The sequence below is a fragment of the Mandrillus leucophaeus genome, unplaced genomic scaffold (assembly GCF_000951045.1).
Source record: "Mandrillus leucophaeus isolate KB7577 unplaced genomic scaffold, Mleu.le_1.0 Scaffold241, whole genome shotgun sequence".
NCBI classification, from domain to species: Eukaryota; Metazoa; Chordata; class Mammalia; order Primates; family Cercopithecidae; genus Mandrillus; species Mandrillus leucophaeus.
Genome location: NW_012102488.1, coordinates 2,634,695 through 2,654,304, shown reverse-complemented (window position 1 = coordinate 2,654,304; position 19,610 = coordinate 2,634,695). Strand labels below are relative to the sequence as shown.

The 19,610-nt window shown below is 40.9% G+C and overlaps 2 protein-coding genes across 5 annotated transcripts in view; one reads left to right on the top strand and one right to left on the bottom strand.

Annotated features, from left to right (window-relative positions):
• Positions 1–1,541, top strand: part of ACSBG1 (acyl-CoA synthetase bubblegum family member 1) — a 67,567-nt gene extending 66,026 nt beyond the window's left edge. For all 3 annotated transcript variants that reach the window (XM_011982696.1, XM_011982694.1, XM_011982693.1), the window contains one exon: positions 855–1,541. In XM_011982696.1, coding sequence (XP_011838086.1) covers positions 855–940 — 86 coding nt within the window. In that variant the 3' untranslated portion in view covers positions 941–1,541. The remainder of the gene's footprint in view (positions 1–854) is intronic.
• Positions 1,542–2,761: 1,220 nt separating this feature from the next.
• IDH3A (isocitrate dehydrogenase 3 (NAD+) alpha) lies at positions 2,762–17,215 on the bottom strand. Of its 2 annotated transcripts, XM_011982697.1 has the most exons (11): positions 17,149–17,205; positions 14,995–15,060; positions 14,775–14,858; positions 12,217–12,331; positions 10,650–10,837; positions 10,055–10,188; positions 8,829–8,931; positions 8,660–8,724; positions 7,229–7,313; positions 6,026–6,178; positions 2,762–3,449 (listed from the first exon to the last, which is right to left on the bottom strand). In XM_011982697.1, exons 2-11 carry the CDS (start codon positions 15,007–15,009, stop codon positions 3,366–3,368), a joined length of 1,026 nt encoding a protein of 341 aa, XP_011838087.1. In that variant the 5' UTR covers positions 15,010–15,060; positions 17,149–17,205; the 3' UTR covers positions 2,762–3,365. The 2 variants fall into 2 exon arrangements, with proteins under 2 accessions (XP_011838087.1, XP_011838088.1); XM_011982698.1 differs by lacking the exon at positions 14,995–15,060 and having other exon boundaries at positions 14,775–14,833; positions 17,149–17,215.
• Between the last annotated feature and the right edge of the window lie 2,395 nt (positions 17,216–19,610).

The window sequence follows — 19,610 nt, the reverse complement described above, 5'->3', positions numbered from 1 at the left end:
GGCCCCGTCATAACCATCAAAGCATAATGTTGTATGAACATTCACAAAAATGCAGAGGTGATGTGTACTAGTTATCTAATACATTGCTGTGTAACAAATGACCCCAAAAATGTAGCCGCCTAAAGCAATAAACATTTATTATCCACATTTCTGTAGCTCAGGAATCCAGGAACAGCTTAGCTGAGTGGTTCTGGCTTGGCTCTCATGGGATTACAGTCACTATGAGCCGGGTGCAGTCACTTGCAGCTGAGGGTCCACCTCCGTGCTCACTTACATGGCTGTTGGCAGGCCTCAGCTCCTTGCTGGCTGCTGGCCAGAAACCTGTGTGTGGGCAGTGGGCCTCTCTTGGCTTCCTGTGTGTCCTCACAACATGGCAGTCGGCTTGCCCAGGAAGAGTGGTCCAAGAGAAAGCCCAAGACAGAAACTTAGTCTATTTTTTTTATTGCTTCAACAATTTATTCATTCAAGAGACGGAACAAATAAATCCATTTCAGAGAAAATGGACTGAGGATCAAAACTGGGTGCAGGTCAAGGATAAGGCAGATGTAGCTTATACCACCTTCCTATGTATATAAAAGAAACTGCAGTCTTTTATAACCTATTCTCAGAAACGACATACCAATCCTTCATCTATACTCCACTGCCCACAACCAGCGGTATAACACAGGAGACTACACACAAGCCATGTGAATACCAGGAGCCATCACTGTCTTGGAGGCTGGCCACTGACTGTCCTGATTATCTGGCTTAATTCCTGAGTTATATATAGGACTCACTGAGTGTGAGTCTTTACCACACACATTCTCAGAATTCTCAGAGAATTTCTCACTCACTTCTTCTCATTTCCCTTTTAGGTCCCACGATGAAACTGAAACGGCTCACAGTTTTGGAGAAGTACAAAGATATCATTGACTCCTTTTACCGAGAGCAAAAAATGTAGTCAGGGCCCATGCTTGCAGTTTCTACAGAATAGAGGGCAGGCGTTCCGAGCCTCTTCCTGAGCCCCAGGTCTCTTCAGTCTGGACACAGGCATTTCTGGCAAGTCTGTTAGATCTCCAGGTCAGGGCACAGCACTGGCTCCACATTTACCAGGTCTTACGCCAACAATAGCTGACAATTCCGACAAGCTTCACGTGTGGGTAGTTTTAATTCAGTTTAAGTTTTGCTTTTTGTTCAGGTGACAAATGAGGTCAACTCTCCTTCCAGAACGAAAGGGCTGATAATTTTTGGCCTTAGTTCCAGGTAGATTAAAAAGCTGCTAGCTCACATACAGGACAGCCAGCAGCAGGCTGTGGAGGGGGTGGGAGGGAGATGGCTGATACTGCTCGTGTGCGCTGCAGGAAAAGCAATCAGTTACAACTTACCTAGCGACCTGACTTACTCTGGAATCGCGGTGGACATCGCCAACTTGTTATTCCATTACCAGGCACTCCTCTGCCACACACATGCCAACTGACTTGATGCTTAATAAAACTGCTGCTGCCGATTTGATTCTATTTAATGTATAATTTGAATATTAAACCTTTTAACAGAACTGTCAACAAGGACCTGATTTTTTTGTCAATTGAGCAGGTGGGACCAGTGCAGACAGTAGTGGGTATTTAACTCACAGGACTGTGCACAGCAGGCGTGCGAGTGACCATTAGTCACTGGAATAAACAAAGGTGCAGGATGGCGTCAAGTGGAGCATTCTCATAAAAACAGCCAACTCTACGTTAGCCTGTCGCCACCAGACCACCCCACTTCCACTCTAAATATGGGAAGCAGCCATTCTCAGTAGCAAGCTGAGCCAAAATGACTGAAGGCATCTGAACAGGAAACAGGTAGAGAAAGCAAACATCTCAATCAGTTTTGGAATTTTTTATTACTTTGAACCCAAGAGCCACTGATAACTAGCTCAAGCCAATGAAACAGAGAAAGCAGCAGCTTAAACAAAGGAAAATACATTTAAGATTATAAGTCTGCTTACAAGCTTAAAAAGTGACCCAGACAGGAATATCATTGCTAAAAAAAAAAAAAAATCCCCTTGTGACCTGGGTACATTTTGCAAAGCCACAGGTTTGCAATGTTACACAAGGGCCAAGGGAGGTCATGAGTTGTCTTTGGTTGTGGGGCCAGAGGGTAACTGTTCATGAAAATAGTGAGTGTCTGAAGATTAAGAAAATCATGCTGCAGCGGAGGATAAGGGAGAGGAAGGCAGGAAGGGAAAGGAGACACCTGAAGGTCAAAAGCTGAGCCCAAGCCTAAGCCCAAGCTCAGGCCCCAGCATGGCACAATTTTGTGAATTAACTCAGGCTGAGTCGCCTCCAGTCTTTGGAATGTCATCTTGTACTGCTGAGGCAGAGGGCAGTAATTGGTGCTCTGGGATAGGAGAAGGGGCAGTTGCTGAAATACAAAATTAACAGTCAGCATCCCGAGTTCCTCAATTGCAGCCAAAATACATATGTTCAGGCCTTTCAGCAGTATCACCCCCAGAACTACCAGCTGTAGTGTGGTCCATTCCCAAACAGCAACGTGCAAGAATAAGTTTACAATACACTCAGCCCCTCTGGCTTAAGATCAGGGGCTCAGAGGCTGTGACAACTCATGATGCTGAAAATGTATCCAATGAAAATGAAGTACTAGCTCTCTGCTTCATTAAAAGCTCTTGGAAAGAATATTAAATCTCAAGACAACAAAATAATTGAATGCGCAATACATTTGTGTTTTTGTATCCAATATATTACCTTTGTCATTAACAAAAATTATATCTCTCATTATATATTTCTCGGATCTGAAGTTTTTATTCATAATCAGTAATTTCTGTAAAGGACAAATCTGTCTCTATTTTCCATATCATTTAGAAATATACCACATTCACTCTTTGATGTGAACTTTCCCAGGAAATTTCTCTTGTGCCCATTTAGTTTTATAAGAGTGTCATTTTGTGCTATTACATCAATATCCTGTTTTATTTCCATTATGTTTTTCAACAACCAAAGAAAATAAGGTTTTTCTTAAAAAGTTAGACATTTTCTCTTATTAATTCTGTATCCTGCTATTTACAGCTGAAGATAAACTATTTTAACTTAAGTGTAAAATGGTTTAGAAGAGCAAATGATACAGTCCACTCAGAGTTTACAAAAAAAAACATTTACCAGGTAGACACTTAATAAATAAAACAAGCACTTGGAAAAAGTTCTTTGAAAACAGACCTAGGGACATCCACCTGCATCTTTTGCGCAGATTTCATTAAGAAAAGGCCAGATCTAAAAATGTACTGTCAAGAAACAAGTAAACCAATGCATACATACGTAGGTATTCTAAATAGAGGTTTATGTGGTGTCCATTTAGAGTGACTGATGCAAATACCAGTCATAGAAGCATTAATCTAAATCTTTTACTCGGCGACAGATTTCCTCTGTGAAGTCTGAGCATTTTGCATTGCCTCCCAAATCTTTTGTCAAGCTCTGAGAAAAGGAAAAAGCAAAAATAAAAGATGTATCCACAAACTAAACTAAACCAAGAAGATTTTAAAGCCCTCAGTGAGATGCCACCTGGGCAAGTTACTTGGCTGCTCTTTCATTTAGTTCCTCATTTCCAAGTGAGGAACCACTCCACCACTATCTACCCAGCCCAGGAGGATCGGGATCCAATCTCATAGTGTATACAACACACTCCGCAAAGAATAAGGCGCTCTCGATGCAAGGAGCTTTACCAAAATTTTCCCTTTGTTCACACAATGGACCCTAATACAGATTAGTTGGTCATGGATATTTAAATAAGAGCAAATCTAAACAAGAAGTTTCATAAAAATCCTTGGGAAATATGTCTCAGGAATAGACCTGAGACATATTTTGATCTATTTTTGTTTTTATTATTATTTTTTGAGATGGAGTCTCACTCTGTTGCCCAGGCTGGAGTGCAGTGGCACGATCCCAGCTCACCACAACCTCTGCCTCCTGGGTTCAAGCGATTCTCCTGCCTCAACCTCCCGAATAGCTGGGATTACAAGTGCATGCCACCATACCCAACTAATTTTTGTATCTGATCTATTTTTGGAGGCTGGGAAACAAATACGAAGGAAATATTTAAATCACTAACTCTTCTTTTTAAAAAAAGAGATGGGGTCTCATTATGTGGCCCAGTCTGGTCTTGAACTCAGAGGCTAAGGTGATCCTCCTGCCTCAGCCTATAGCTGCAACTACAGGCATGCACCACCACAGCTGCCTAAATCATTAACTCTTAAACCTCCCTCTTTAGGAAAGAAAGCCTCCCATACAACCGATCTGTTCTACCAGCTTATCCTTTCTTTCCTGCATACAGACCCCAATATATTTAATTCTCTTTATCTTTCCATCCTACACAATAAAAGGGCTCACTGTGTAATTCAGGCACCTCCCTACTGGGCTGTAGATTATAACTTCCCAAATATAACTTTAAAGAATAAGAAAATCATATGACCTCCAATGTGACTATCACGATATAATTTCAAATTACAGAATTCTTTTTAAAAGAAGGGACCAACTTTGAAGATACTATGCTAAGTGAAATAAGTCAGACTTAAAGGACAAATGCTGTATGATTCCACTTACATGAGGTACCTAGAGTAGTCAAATTCATAGAGACAGGAAGCAGAACGGCGGGTGCCAGAGGATGAGAGGGGGAAGGGAAAGTTACTGTTTAATGGGTGCAGAGTCTCAGTTTGAGAAAATGAAACTGATCTGGAGATGACTGACAGCGATGGTTACATTACAATGTGAATGTACTTAACATTATTGAACTGTATACCTAAATATGGCTAAAATGGTAAATTTTATGTTATGCATATTTTTCACAATTTTTGTTAAAAAGGACCTCAAATTAGGGATGAGTCTTCAAGTGCATTATCTCCTCTCACTTCGGAAATAACCCACCACACTTCTTCCACGGGCCACAGTTGCTTACGGAGGCAGAGAAGCTTGTTGGGTAAGACCCAGACTGGGTGTTAATACCAACTTGGTCATTTAGGAGCTGTAAAACCTTGGACAAATTATTTAATCTCTCTGTACCTCAGTTTCCTCATCTATAAAATGGAATTATAGCATCTATTTCAAAGAGTTATAGAAAAACTTTGCTGAGATATATAAAGAACTTGAAAGTTGTGTAAGTATTCAATTAATATTAGTTATTACTTTTATAAAACTTCTGGATTGCTTTTGTATTATAGATGCACATAGTGTGACATATAAGACTATTGTATTAGAGGCACATCTGCATCTGTATCTGCCACTAGATTCCCAGCTCCTTGAGGCTCAGCATGTTACCCTATTCATCATGTTATTCTTCATACCTTATAAGGTACACTCAATAGACGTTTGTTATGAAGAGGAAAAAGTTGTCTATAAAAATCAATGAACCTGGCTGGGTGCAGTGGCTCAGGCCTGTAATCCCAGCACTTTGGGAGGCTGGGCGGGAGGATCACTTGAGGTCAGGAGTTCGAAACCAGCCTGGCCAGCATGGTGAAATCCCATCTCTACTAAAAGTACAAAAATTAGTTGAGCGTGGTGGTACACGCTTATCATCCCAGCTACTAGGGAGGCTGAGGCAGGAGAATCACTTGAACCAGGGAGGTGGAGGTTGCAGTGAGCCAAGATTGTGACACCGCACCCCAACCTGGGAGACAGAGCAAGACTCTGTCTCAAAAAAAAAAAGAAAAAAAAAAAAATCAATGCACCTTGCCAAGGTCACACAGCTAATAATAGGATAATTGGGCATGTACCTGATGCTGGCTCCCAAACCACTGACCTTTCCACTGTACACTGATGTCTTGATGTCAGTGCTTCTTAACTTTTTTTGGATGAAATATCTAGATCCTCACCTCAGAAAATGCACACATATGCACACATACCCCATTCAATCTGGGACTCACATTAAGAATCCTTGTTCAACATCAAATGCTTGGGTCCGTGTGAGAACTATTATCTGTCACTGTCCCTTTTACTCAGATAAAACACATGGAAGCAATGCATTTTACCTAGCACAAGTAAATCAAGATTCCTGTTACCTTTCCATCCTTAATTGTAGCAAAACATGCAGCCTCAATTCTTGCAGCATGGTCAAAAAGTCCCATGTGGCGCAACATCATCACGGCACTGAGCAGCAGGGCTGTGGGATTCGCCATGTCCTTGCCTGCAATGTCTGGAGCTGTCCCATGAACCTACACATTGGGAAAAGTAGCATCATCAGGGGAGAGACAAGAACTAACAGTCCTCTTCTGGGGAAGCTGGAGTCTTAATCATCTTTCCTCAGCAATAGAAAATATGCACTGAAAGCTACTGTGTGCAATTCATCTGATACGGACAGAAGAAATAAAGTCTGGGTTGGGCATGATAGCTCACACCTGTAATCGCAACACTTTGATTGGCCAGGAGGATCACTTGAGGTCAGGAGTTCAAGACCAGCCTGGGAAACATAGTGAGACCCCATTTCTACAAAAAAATTAGAAATTAGCCAGGTGTGGTGGTGTGTGACTACAGTGCCAGCTACTTGGGAGGCTGAGGCAGGAGGATTGCTTAAGCCTAGCAGTTCAAGCCTGCAGTGAGCTATGATCATACCAGTGTACTCCAGCCTGGGTGACAGAACAAGGCCCCAACTCAAAAATAAATAAATAAATAAAGACTTGGAGAAATAAAGAGCTAAACTAATTTTTTTTAAGTATAAAAATATAGACCAACAATCTTTTTCAGTCAATTTTTGGTAAAATATTTTAAGGAAGGAAGGATACATAACAAATATCTGGAGGGAAATGAAGAGATAAACCAAACATATATATATGTACATATAACAAACACAGGCTGGGTGCAATGGCTCACACCTGTAATCCCAGCACTTTGGGAGGCCAAGGCGGATGGATCATCTGAGATCAGGAGTTCAAGAACAGCCTGGCCAACATGGTGAAACCCCATCTCTACTAAAAATATAAAAATTAGCCAGGTGTGGTGGCACACACCTGTAATCCCAGCTACTTGAGAGGCTGAGGCAGGAGAATCACTTGAACCTGGGAGGCAGAGGTTGTAGCGAGCCAAGATCGCACCACTGCACTCCAGCCTGGGTGATGGAGCAAGACTCCATCTCAGGAAAAAAAAAAAAGGCATCATTTTGTTTTGACAATTTGAAAAATGAATTAAAGCGTACTTATACAGATAACTCCTCCTGAGTTCACATGCTGTTCTGACCTGAATTCTGTTTCAGGTGTCAGGGTCCTTACCGACTCAAAAATTGCAACCCCATTGGCTCCAATGTTGCCACTTGGTGTCACACCAAGACCTCCGATCAATCCTGCACACAGGTCACTAGGGGAAGAAAAGCATTTCAAAGAATGTTTTGAAAAATAAAACATCTCACCTAGCACCCAGATTTTAGTTTTTAATTATCATTCTCCACTAAAAGGAACTAGCGTTCCTTGGATAAATGGCTGATTCCAGGGCTAAGGTTAGGAAAATACAGATGAGCTCAAGCAGCTTACTATGTCAGAAAGCAAGGCAAGGTTCAAAGAACAAAGGGCCGTGTCAAAAGGACACAGGAGACATGGTGAAGGGATCCCCACCAGCCAAGTTAGGACAACCTAGGCATCAATATTCCTGATTATGATGATGGATATATCACTGAATAAAACAGAAAACCATGTCCACAGCCAGGCTCAGTGGCTCACACCTGTAATCCCAGCACTTTGGGAGGCCAAGGTGGGCAGATCACTTGAGGTCAGGAGTTTGAGACCAGCCTGGCCAACATCGCGAAACCCCGTCTCTACTAAAAATACAAAAATTAGCCAGGTGTGGTGGTGTGCACCTGTAATAATACCAACTACTCAGGGGGCTGAGGCAGGAGAAACACTCGAACCTGGGAGGTGGAGGTTGCAGTGAGCCAAGATCGTGCCACTGTACTCCAGCCTGAGAGACAGAGCAAGACTCTATCATAAAAAAAAAAGAAAGAAAAACAAAACCATGTCCATATTGACAGATAAACAAGAAGGAAAAACATTCTTACAGTTGTGTGCCAACTCATAAATATAGAAAAAATAGCCCTAGAAAATCACCATTTGGCCAACATCTTATCTCTCTCTCTCACAGTGTGTGTATGTGTGTGTGTAAAAGAGAGACAGAGAGAGAGAGAGAGAGAGAGGCACAGACAAAGGAGGAGAGGAGGAAGAGGAAGGGAGGAAGGAGGAAGGGAGGGAAAATGGGAAGGAGTAATAAAGTAAATGTGATAAAATGCTGACATCTGGGGAATGTGGAATCTGGGTGTTGAGTACAAGGGAATTCTTTGTGCCATTCTTACAACTTTTCTGTAAGTCTGAAATGATGTCAAAAGTTACCAAAAAATAGTAACAACGACCACCCACCTACCTAGCTATACATAACAAAACCTTGAAATCAGTCAATCAATGAAACATTTAAAAACTGGGAAGAGTGAGCTAATGATTAGGGAGAAAGAGCCCAGTGATGATTTGGCAAATAAATGAAGGAACAAGCCACCCAACATGTAATAATTCATATCACAACCTGAATTGTTAGAATTCAATTCATACGTTGTAACACTTTATTTTATAATACTCAATTGAAAATGTTAAGCCATAATTATGTTAGGATGTTTATAAGTAAATTATAGGCTAAAATAAAAAGGTTGCAGCCAGACTCACCTAAGGATGTCTCCATACAAATTTGGCATAACAAGAACATCAAATTGGGAAGGATCTTGTACCATCTACAAGGAATACATTTGTGCATTTAGTAATCAAAATCTGCATCCCCACAACACACACGCTATTCACCACAAAAAGTAGCAGGTAAGTGTGAATATATACTTACATTCAAACATACTGTATCAAGGTACATCTCATTAAATTTAATATCTTTACAGTTTTCTGCAACTTCCCTGCATTTTTGTAGAAAAAGCCCATCTGACATCCGCCTGTATTTAATCAAATAAAAACTGCTGAAAAAAAAGTCTTACAGAAAGAAAAGAATCAAATCAAAGAAGTAAAGTAAGTTCAAGAAATTTAAGTTCCAGAAGCCAAGCTACCTGATCTCAATTACAATAAAATTATTTCTTAGGTAGTTAATAAAATATAAGCTGAAAATGTCTTAGGATCCTTCTGAAAGTATAAAAGGGTAAAAATATAAAATAGTTTGATGATAATAGAGAAGACTATATTTTTATAGTGTTGTCTAACAAGAATGAAGAAATATCCACTAATATGATTAAAACTGCTTTCAAAGGTTAACATAATAATTTAAATAGTTTTACTGTTTTGCACGTTCAATGCTTCTCTTAGGTTAGGAAAACTGTTAACATATTCAGAGGACTTTAACAGCCTCTGAATGAGAATTTAAATGGCCAAAGTAACACATCAGGTATTGTTAGCACTACTTTAAGCCTCCCACTATTCCACTTCTAAAACGTATGCTATGTGGTCTCTGCTGATGGCCACAGCATCTGGGGACCCAGAGGCTCCAGCTTCCTTTCCTGATAACCCTCAGTCCCTCCTTGAGCTTCCAGGACCTGAATCGCTATCCCCTCCTCATTTGCTCCTGTCATTCGCCCAGTGAGGCACAGTAAACAGGAGACTCCAGGCCGGGCACAGTGGCTCATGCCTGTAATCCTAGCACTTTGGAAGCCCAAGGCAAGTGGATCAACTAAGGTCAGGAGTTTGAGACTAGCCTGGCCAACATGGTGAAACCCCGTCTCTACTGAAAATACAAAAATTAGCCAGGCATGGTGGCATGGGCCTGTAGTCCCAGCTACTCAGGGAGCTGAGGCAGGAGAATTGCTGGAACCTGGGAGGCGGAGGTTGTAGTGAGCCAAGATGGCGCCACTGCACTCCAGCCTGGGCAACACAAAGAGACTCCGTCTCAAAAAAAAAAAAAAGGGGAGACTCTGACAGAAGAGAGATGCCGGATCTTTGGATTGTTACAAGGTTCTTTTTCAAAGATATTAGAAATCAAGGAGCAAGCTGAAGAGGAGAAAGGGAGGCCCTGTCACTGCTCTCCCACAACAAAGCAAGATGGGGTGCCGGTCCCCGCAAGGAGCTCACATGATGTTGGCTTTGTGCACCGCCGTGACGTTGCTCCGGTGGTTATTCCGGGCATACTCAAAGGCAAACTCAGCAATGCGCTTGCTCGCCCCCTCGGTGATGAGCTTGATACTCTGCACAACTCCATCAACGATCTGCAAGAGAGGAAGTCCTGCCTCGCTGGAAAGCGTGTGACAGCAACGCCGTGGGAGACAGAGGGTGGGGAGTAGACAGTAACATTTGTGGCAGGCCTGCACAGTGCCAGCTAGCATGACTAATCACACACACTGCTATGTCAATGGGGTTCATATTAACTCCAGCCATAAGAGGTATTATGAGCCCCACTGCACAGATGAAGAAAGCTGAGATGCAGGGACAGTCACCTGCGGAAGAGCATCCCTGTGAAGTGAGGGATTCAAAATTTAGAGGGCATATTCCCAAGCTTGTGACCTGAACCACCATGCCTTACATCTGTTTGAGTACTGTCAGCCAGACACCCGGTACCAAGACAAACACCCACAATTCCTCACAGAGATAAAGCAGTTCTGTCTCTGGGGTCCCAGATGCACAGAAAGCAGTCCAAGCAGGAATAAAAAGGAATCTGGAGTGAACATACCACATGCTCAATTCCGCTGTATTCTCCTTCTGTGTTCTCTCGAATGGTCACAATATTTACATCAGTGTAAGGGGTTTTATAGCCTTCGATAGAGACACATGGTCGAACATTTGCGTAAAGGTCAAATGTTTTGCGCAGCAGTAAATTCATAGATGGGTGACCAGCTGCTATTGGGGTCTTCAAAGGGCCTGTTATACAGAAGAAAACTCAGATGACACTAGAAGGCATTCTGGTCTCAGGTGTGACCTACTAACCCACCTAGGCTACCTTGTGAAATGTGTTCTGCCTCTAATTCACTCTCTACCTGAGACTCAAATGAAGGAGGAAAACTTCCTCATGGGAGCTTTCTGAAACATGAACTGCATTTCTTATCTTAAGAACTTCCTGAGGATCAAGCATTGTAATCACGTGCTTGACATGATCTAATCTTTACCATCAACCTGTACAACAGCAACTCTGTTACTGTCATTTGAAAATGAAGAAAAAAGAAAAAAGAAACTAAGAATAAAAAATTTGCCCAAGCCTTCTAGCCAGTAAGTAGCAGAGATGAGATTCAGTGTTGGTTCTGTCTGTGGTTTTAAAGCCTATGCTTGCCGGGCATGGTGGCTCAGGCCTGTAATCCTAGCACTTTGGGAAGCCAAGGCAGGCGGATCACTTGAGGTCAGGAGTCCAAGACCAGCCTGGCCAACATGGGGAAACCCTGTCTCTACTAAAAATACAAAAATTAGCTGTGCATTGTTGTGCATGCCTGTAGTCCCAGCTACTTGGAGGCTGAGGCAGGAGAATAGCTTGAACCTGGGAGGTGGAGGTTATAGTGAGCCGAGATCATGCCACTGCACTCCAGCCTGGGTGACAGAGCAAGACTCTCAAAAAATATAAAAATAAAGCCTATGCTGAATTTAAATCTACCCCATGCTAGTATTTTTGAATCATGGCCTTAAACATGTATTAATTAAAATAATGATAAAAATGTAGGCCAGGCACAGTGGCTCAGTCAGGCCTGTAAACCCAGCACTTTGGGAGGCAGAGGCAGAAGGATTGCCTGAGCTTAGGTATTCCAGATCAGCCTGGGAAACATAGTGAGACCGAATCTCTACAAAAAACTTTTTTAAAAATTAGCTGGGCATGGTGGCACACCTGTAGTCCCATCTACTCAGGAGGCTGAGGTGAGAGGATCGCTTGAGCTCAGGAGGTCAAGGCTGCAGTGAGCTGTGATCACACCACTGCACTCCAGCCTGGGCGACAGAGCGAGACTCTGTCGCAAAAAATAATTAAAATAAATAAATAAATATACAAATGTAAAAATTAAGCAAAAGATACATATAGTTCAAGATTAAATAGAGATACTGTTATTTGGCATCATCCAGTAATACTTTAATGCTTTTACTGGGGGAAAAAAATATCCCAAATGAATAAAGCATCTTACTGTGAGTAGTTTCTTCATAAAAGAATGGCTTTACTTTCACAGAAGGCCAGGCCTTATTCAGTTTAAATGCATAAATTTTCAAAACTTTGTAACCCCTGTAGCAGAAATCTGTAAAAACCCCGGTCTCTACTTCAGTGCTACCTTTCAAGCCCATCTTGTTCTTATCCATGGACTCTTTAGCCTCTGAAGGGATCATCCACTTTCCTCCGGGTCCTTGAATGGCAGTGACGTTCCGCTCCTCCCACTGAATAGGTGCCTAGATGCCACATTACAGAGCACAGTGAGCTGGAGAGACTTAAAGGAAACTGACATTCATACTGCAATGATGAACAAACTTATTCAACTTTCAACTTTGTTTTTGAGACAGAGTCCCGCTCTGTTGACCAGGCTAGAGTGCAGTGGCACGATCTTGGCTCACTGTAACCTCCGCCTCCCAGGTTCAAGCGATTCTCTTGCCTCAGCCTCCCAAGTAGCTGGGATTACAGGCGCACGTCACCACACCCAGCTAATATTTTTTGTATTTTTTTTTGTAGAGACGGGGTCTTGCCAGGCTGGTCTCGAACTACTGACCTCAGGTGATCTGCCCACCTCAGCCTCCCAAAGTGCTGGGATTACAGATGTGAGCTACCATGCTCAGCCCTTTTTCAACTTTGGATGCGACTGCTAAAAACAGTAAAAGTCCAGAAAGTTCCTGGCATGCAAGAAGAGATGTCATTCTCTAGCAGGCCCAGAGGAATTCTCCACATTACCTGTGCCCAGTCATCACTCCCAGCCACCACCTGCCCACTTATTTGTTTTCCACAAGGGCTCTTAAGAGTGGCTATAATTAGAGTATCATAAAGAACAGAGGAATATGGTTCACAGAAACATTTTATAGTACTGATACATGGATGAAACTTAAAAACATCATGCTAAGTGAAAGAAGCCAATCATAAAAGACCATGTAAGATTCTATTTATATGAAATGTCCCAAATAGGCAAACCTATAGATATAGAAAGTAGATGAGTGGTTGGCTGCCTAGGGCTGGGGAGGAAAAAGGGGGAGGAGGTAGGGAGGGAGAGAGACGAAATGGGGAGCGACTGCATAGGGTATGGGGTTTCTTTTTGGGTGAGGAAAATGGTCCAAAATTAGATTGTGGTGATGGCTGCATGACTCTGTGAATGTACTAAAAACCACTGGATTGAAAGGTGCACTTTATAAGGATGAATTAGGCCCGGCGTGGTGGCTCAATGCCTGTAATCCCTGTACTTTGGGAAGCTGAGGTGGGTGGATCACCTGAGGTCAGGAGTTCTAGCCCAGCCTGGCCAACATGGTGAAACCCCGTCTCTACTAAAAATACAAAAATTAGCTGGGTGTGGTCGCGGGCACCTGTAATCCCAGCTACTCGGGAGGCTGAGGCAGGAGAATAGCTTGAACCTGGGAGACAGAGGTTGCAGTGAGCCAAGATCACGCCATTGCACCCCAGCCTGTGCATTAAGAGTGAAACAATGTCTCAAAACAAATGAAAAATAAAAATTAAATAAAAGGATGAATTATATCTTGATAAAGCCGTTTTTAAAAAACAATATTATATTTAAAAATATATATATATATATATATGAAGTATAGAAATATATATATGAAGTATAAGAATATATATATAGGAATATAGGAATTATGAAATCCAAATCAGATCCCATATATATATATGTATTGCATAACCTATGAATGTACCAGTTGAAGGTATAAACAAACATCCCTTTCTCTCTACCTACATCCTTCATGTGTGTACACACACATTTAACAGCCAGCACACTGAGCATGTCCTAGGACAGAAGTTCAGAGACAGATACAGTGCTGGTCACAAGCAGCTTACAGCTGAACCCACTTACAGAATTTCAAAATTATCTACCTGTATCAAAGGCTCAGCTGTTAGAAGTAATAACACTCCATTCTTGATAACACATCAAAAACTTTATTTTAAAGAGATTATTTCAAAAGCGCCTATATAGATTTTTGAAACATCAATTCTAGTCTTTTTTTTTTTTTTTTTTTTTTTGCAAAAAGGTGGGTGATTTGGCAGGGCTTAAAAGATCTCAAACCCAAGCAGGACTTAAAGATCCACAAATACTACAGTACTACTTTGATTACATATAACTGATGCCAATGCAGGAGTTTAAACTATCAACAATAGGAGCAGCCAGCCAGGTGCGGTGGCTCATGCCTATAATCCAAGCACTTTGGGAGGTGAAGGTGGGAGGATCGCTTGAGCCCTAGAGTTCAAGACCAGCCTGGGGAATAGAGTGAGACCTCATCGAAAGAAAGAAAGAGAGAAAGAGAAGAAAGAGAAGAAAGGAAGGAAGGAAGGAAGGAAGGAAGGAAGGAAGGAAGGAAGGAAAGAAGGAAGGAAGGAAGGAAGGAAAGAAAGAGAAAGAGAGAAAGGAAGGAAGAAAAAAAGGAAGGAAGGAAGGAAGGAAGGAAGGAAGGAAGGAAGGAAGGAAGGAAGGAAAGAAGGAAGGAAGGAAGGAAGGAAAGAAATAATGGCAGTAGCAAACACTGAGATACACACTGTTAAAGTGACAATCTATGGAGATGAACAACAGACCTTACTAAATTTCATAGAAATGTGTACAATGCATCCTAAAAGTTCACAGAATCCAACTGGCTAAGAAAACTTTTCAGTGAATCATCATTAAATGTATTTTTTAAGCCCACTTACTTTGGCAGCATCAAAAATCTTCATAACTGCAGCTGAAATTTCTGGGCCAATACCATCTCCTGGAATTAAAGTTACTGTCTGAACCTGAACATAAGAAATCATCAAAGAAGACAGTAAGAATTTTTATTTTTGAAGGCTTAAAAAAGAATATTTTGACAGAGAAATCCACTTTATGAGATGTCTCAGAGAGATTCAAATGTTGTTAAGAAAACAGATATACCTCCCCCAGGGTCATCAAAGGGGAGGCAGGAATCAACAGACAGAGACTCTGCAATCCTGCTCTTACCTGAGTTCAGAGGTTTTAAAAAGAACCCAAATGATACTCTTTACTTAAACAAAAATAAATTAAACTATCAAGTAGATTTCCTAATTGCTATTTCTTGCAGACAAGCTGCAAAGAGACCAATTAATTCAAACCTTTAAAACCAAAGACAACAACAACAAAAAATTAACCATGTTCTCTCACTAAAATTTAGAGGGTTTCTCATGAAGGCAAGTGTTTTCCTTTCCTTTTCATTGTGATCCGGGAAAGCTTCTCATGCAACTTCTTCTTCAGTCTTGCAAAACACTTTCAGACACATTTCTAAAATATTACTGAGGTCTGTTTTGGTACTCAGGGAAAATCAGACTTTTTATCAAGAGAGCTTCCAATTTTTTCTTAGTTCCTCTATAAAACTGTCTGCTTAAATCTAAGAGTAATCTACATAAGCTTGGCAAAGTTGATCTGCAACTAAAAAGAATAGTATCCGTCATCATACCTGCAAAGCCTGAGTCACACTTAGAATGACAATTATTGTTTTTATAATGTAACAGCAATGATTTACTCTAAGGCTTCAGGCAAAACGAAGCCAGCATTTCAAACGCAGAAATAAAAATACATAAGGGAGAAGATCAGCACCTCTTTTTCCATTTGGGAACCATATATTTTATTATCTTGGGACTTCACCCCACCTAGGGGCTTGGCTTTTTTTCAATTCTAGTTGCTTGAACTGCATTTAAAAAAAATCACTAATTCAAGTTTCCTTGGTCCTTTGCTTCCAATGATTGTCTGCCCAGATTGGTGGACTAATTATTTCTGATTTTTTTCTGTACAACTGAAGAGACATTTTTATTTTTTTCATCTTTCTAATTTTCAGTTTTTATTTTTTAGAGATGAGGACTCACTACGTTGCCAGGCAAGAGCGCAGTGGCTACTCACAGGTGTCACCACAGCTCACTGCAGCCTCGAACTCCTGGCCTTAAGCAAGTCTCCCACCTCATTCTCCCACCTCAGTCTTAGCCAGGGCTAAGGCTCATACCAGTTTTCTCAGGTTGAAGAAATCTTTAAAAAAATAAATATATTCTCTTATTTCTTCAAAAATAATCTCCTCCATCAAGCAAATTTTTTTTTCAAATAAATCGCCTGAAAATTAAATAATAGCAGACAGCAATAATCATCTTATTCGCTTTCAGAATGCGTTTGAAATGCCAGCATGGCTATCCTCCAGCTTGAAGTGCAAGCCCTATCCTGCATTCTCGGCATAAGCAGAGCCAAAAGAACGCTTTGGCTGCTTCTTCCTGTTCTCCCAACATGTAATAATAAATGTCATCAAGTCAACAGAAAATCTACTTTTCTTCCACAATACAGAAAGTAAATGGAGGAAAAAAAGTACTATGGTCTTATAAATCTTACATGGCATAGATGTTATATGGGAGTATAGGAATTATGAAATCCAAATCAGATTCCGTAAAAGGCGGGGGTGGGAATAAAAACAAATAGGAAGTCACTGACCCACAGTCTTAGAATGTTCCAAAAATGTGGTATCAGCTTTTAAAGCACAGAACTCTGATGCTGGGAATTCTAAAAGCAGCAGATTTAATGAACAACAGATGATCTACTACTGCGATAGTCTACAAAGCCTATATAAGGAAAGTACAAGCCTATAGGGCTGATAGATGTTCGAGGCATTCCTAATTGGCATTCCATCTACTGGGTTTAGGGAAGCTCATAAAATAACAACGCAAAGCAGGTTTTGAAGCTTCTCAACAATTTTCTCTCAACTTGTACAAGTTTTGAAAAAAGCTGTCTCACCGAAACAAGATTGTGAAATAAAATAACAGGCTCAAGGGTACTTTCTATCTATTTTTAATAAGGCTCCTTCAAGATATTAATGTGACAAACTTACATAGCCAGCTGTCAGACAATTCTTTCAAATGTGCAAGTAACCTAATAGATTTGTGCATGTCAGTCAATAATTTCAACATACATTATAAATACGGCCAATTTTCCCTAATTTTAAATGAATGGAGATAAAATGCTATGTAATAAATATATTAGAGCATCTTTCTTGAGAAACTTCTAAAAGGAAAAAATAAAAGACATAATTATACTCACACCACCAGTAAAACCTCTGGTCACCTGTTTTGGGTTGTGGAATGCCCCCAGCAGCCGAGAGACCTAAATTAATATCAACAGAGAGACATCATGCACAGAATTAAACCACACACAGTAAAGAAGAGCGAGGAAGTCCTGATGGTTGGTAATGCTGTAACTTGGCACAGATATATTTAGTAGCTTCCCAGGAATACAAATCTCATGTATTAGCTCAATGTGGCAAGCTATCTCAGATTTGAAAGCCTAAATACTCAAATTTTTACTTTAGATTGACAACCTAAGTACTATATATTTCAAAGTCAATTTAACTAATATAAGTTGTCAAATAAAAGATGTTGAAGGTAGAATAAAACTACTTTTTCAGCTCAAACATACGGACTTTTCTCAGGTGAGTGGATCATTTTGTGCCAACATTCTTGACCATCAGGTCAATTTAAGGGTAACATATACTCTAAGAAAATAACTATTAATTTTAGAGCCAGGATGTTCCTCATGAAATCCAGAGCACAACTCACTTATTTCTTGTTGTTTTAGGCTTTTTGAGACGGAGTCTCCCTAGGTTGCCCAGGATGGAGTGCAGTGACTATTCAAAGGCACAATCATAACTCGCTACAGCCTCCAGCTCCCGGGCTCAGGTGACCCTCTTGCTTCAGCCTCCTGAGTAGGTGGGATTACAGGTGTGCACCACGACACCTGGCAACTTGCTTATTTCATAAGGGAAGACACTGGTCCCAAAGAAAAGGATTTGCCTAAGGTCACACAGCGAATAATTGGCAAAATGGAAACCCACATACAGGTCTTCTGACTCCTGGTCCAGTGCTCCTTCAATTATACATTGTATCTATTCTGTGAATATTAAGAAATTACACTTTATAGTAAAATCTAAGAAAGTTTATTTAATACCATCTGATGCCCATGCCATACAGAATAAAGATTTTAAATAAATTATTGTTTCTTCTGATAATATAGGTAATGTGGTCATTACTGTCAGTTTGCGGGGACTAGGAAAAGATACAAAAAATAAAATAAAAGTTACCCAGTAATCCCACCACACCAAGATATTACCGCTGGTACGTGTTTTTTTTTTTTTTTTTTTTTTTTTTCTCCAATTAACATTATCATATACCAGAAATATAAATTTTAAAGGTTTATTATAAACTTTAATAACTTAGTCCTTGAGAACAGGTACAAAGTCATACTACATTACTATAAACAATATAAAAAAAGAATCTACATAGACCAAAGGTATTAAAATGCATTAATTTTTTTTTTTTTTTTTTGAGACAGAGTTTCACTCTTGTTGCCCAGGCTGGAGTGCAATGGTGCAACCTCGGCTCACTGCAACCTCCACCTTCCGGGTTCAAGCGATTCTCCTGCCTCAGCCTCTTGAAAGTAGGTGGGATTACAGGCATGCGCCACCACGCCCAGCTAAGCTTTTTGTATTTTTAGTAGAGATGGGGTTTCTCCATGTTGGCCAGGCTGGTCTCAAACTCCTGACCTCAGGTGATCCACCCACCTTGGACACCCAGGAGTGCTGGAATTACAGGCATGAGCCACCGCACCCAGCCGCATTAAATTTTTTTAAAAGTAACTTTTTCTCCTGCTAGATACATGAGCAAAGACACATTTGTTGTATCCTGTCTTGATATTTTTTTCTGGGGTCCGAACCTTCGCTGAAATATTTATTGGCATCTAACAACCAATAGCCAAAAAAGGTATGAATTAATTTTATTCTCTAATCTTCTGGTATCTATAGTGATGACTCTGCGTTGAAAATAAGACACGGCCAAATCCAAAAGAATACTCTACGCCAAAACCATTGGCCAAAATGTTAATCCTAGGGCATGATTCATCCACCAGCGAGTGGGCTATTAGAAGGGAGGCCATTTAAAGGCTACTTTGTGACAAGAAAATGGGCACATGTCCTTTCTTCTCTCCCTGAACAAAAAAGAAGGAAAAGACATTCACACAAAACTCATGTCCTTGTGACAGAAGACCCAACCAACCAGCCTGGGCAACAAAGTGAGACCCTGTCTCTACAAAATTAGCCAGATATGGTGGCGCACACCAATGGTCTCAGCTACGTGGGAGGCTGAGTCGGCTTGAGCTCAGGACTGCTTGAGCCCAGGAGTTTGAGGTTTCTGTGAGCTATGAAAATCAGCCTCTGCACTCCAGCCTGGGTAACGGACCAAAAAAAAAAAAAAAAAGGAAAGAATGAAAAGGACCAGACCAAAATGACTGATTTTAACATGTAAACCCATCCTACCTGCGTATGCTGGGGGCAGCAATGGAAAACCAGGAGCATAAGGATTTGTGTTTTGTTCACTGTTGTATCTAGTGTCTAGAACAGTCCCTGGCTCATAGAAGGTAATCAATAATTAAAAACAAAAGAAACTGAGTCCAGCCTCAGTCACATCTCTACCTGAAGAGTTTCCAACCCAGCAAATAGCATTAATACTTGC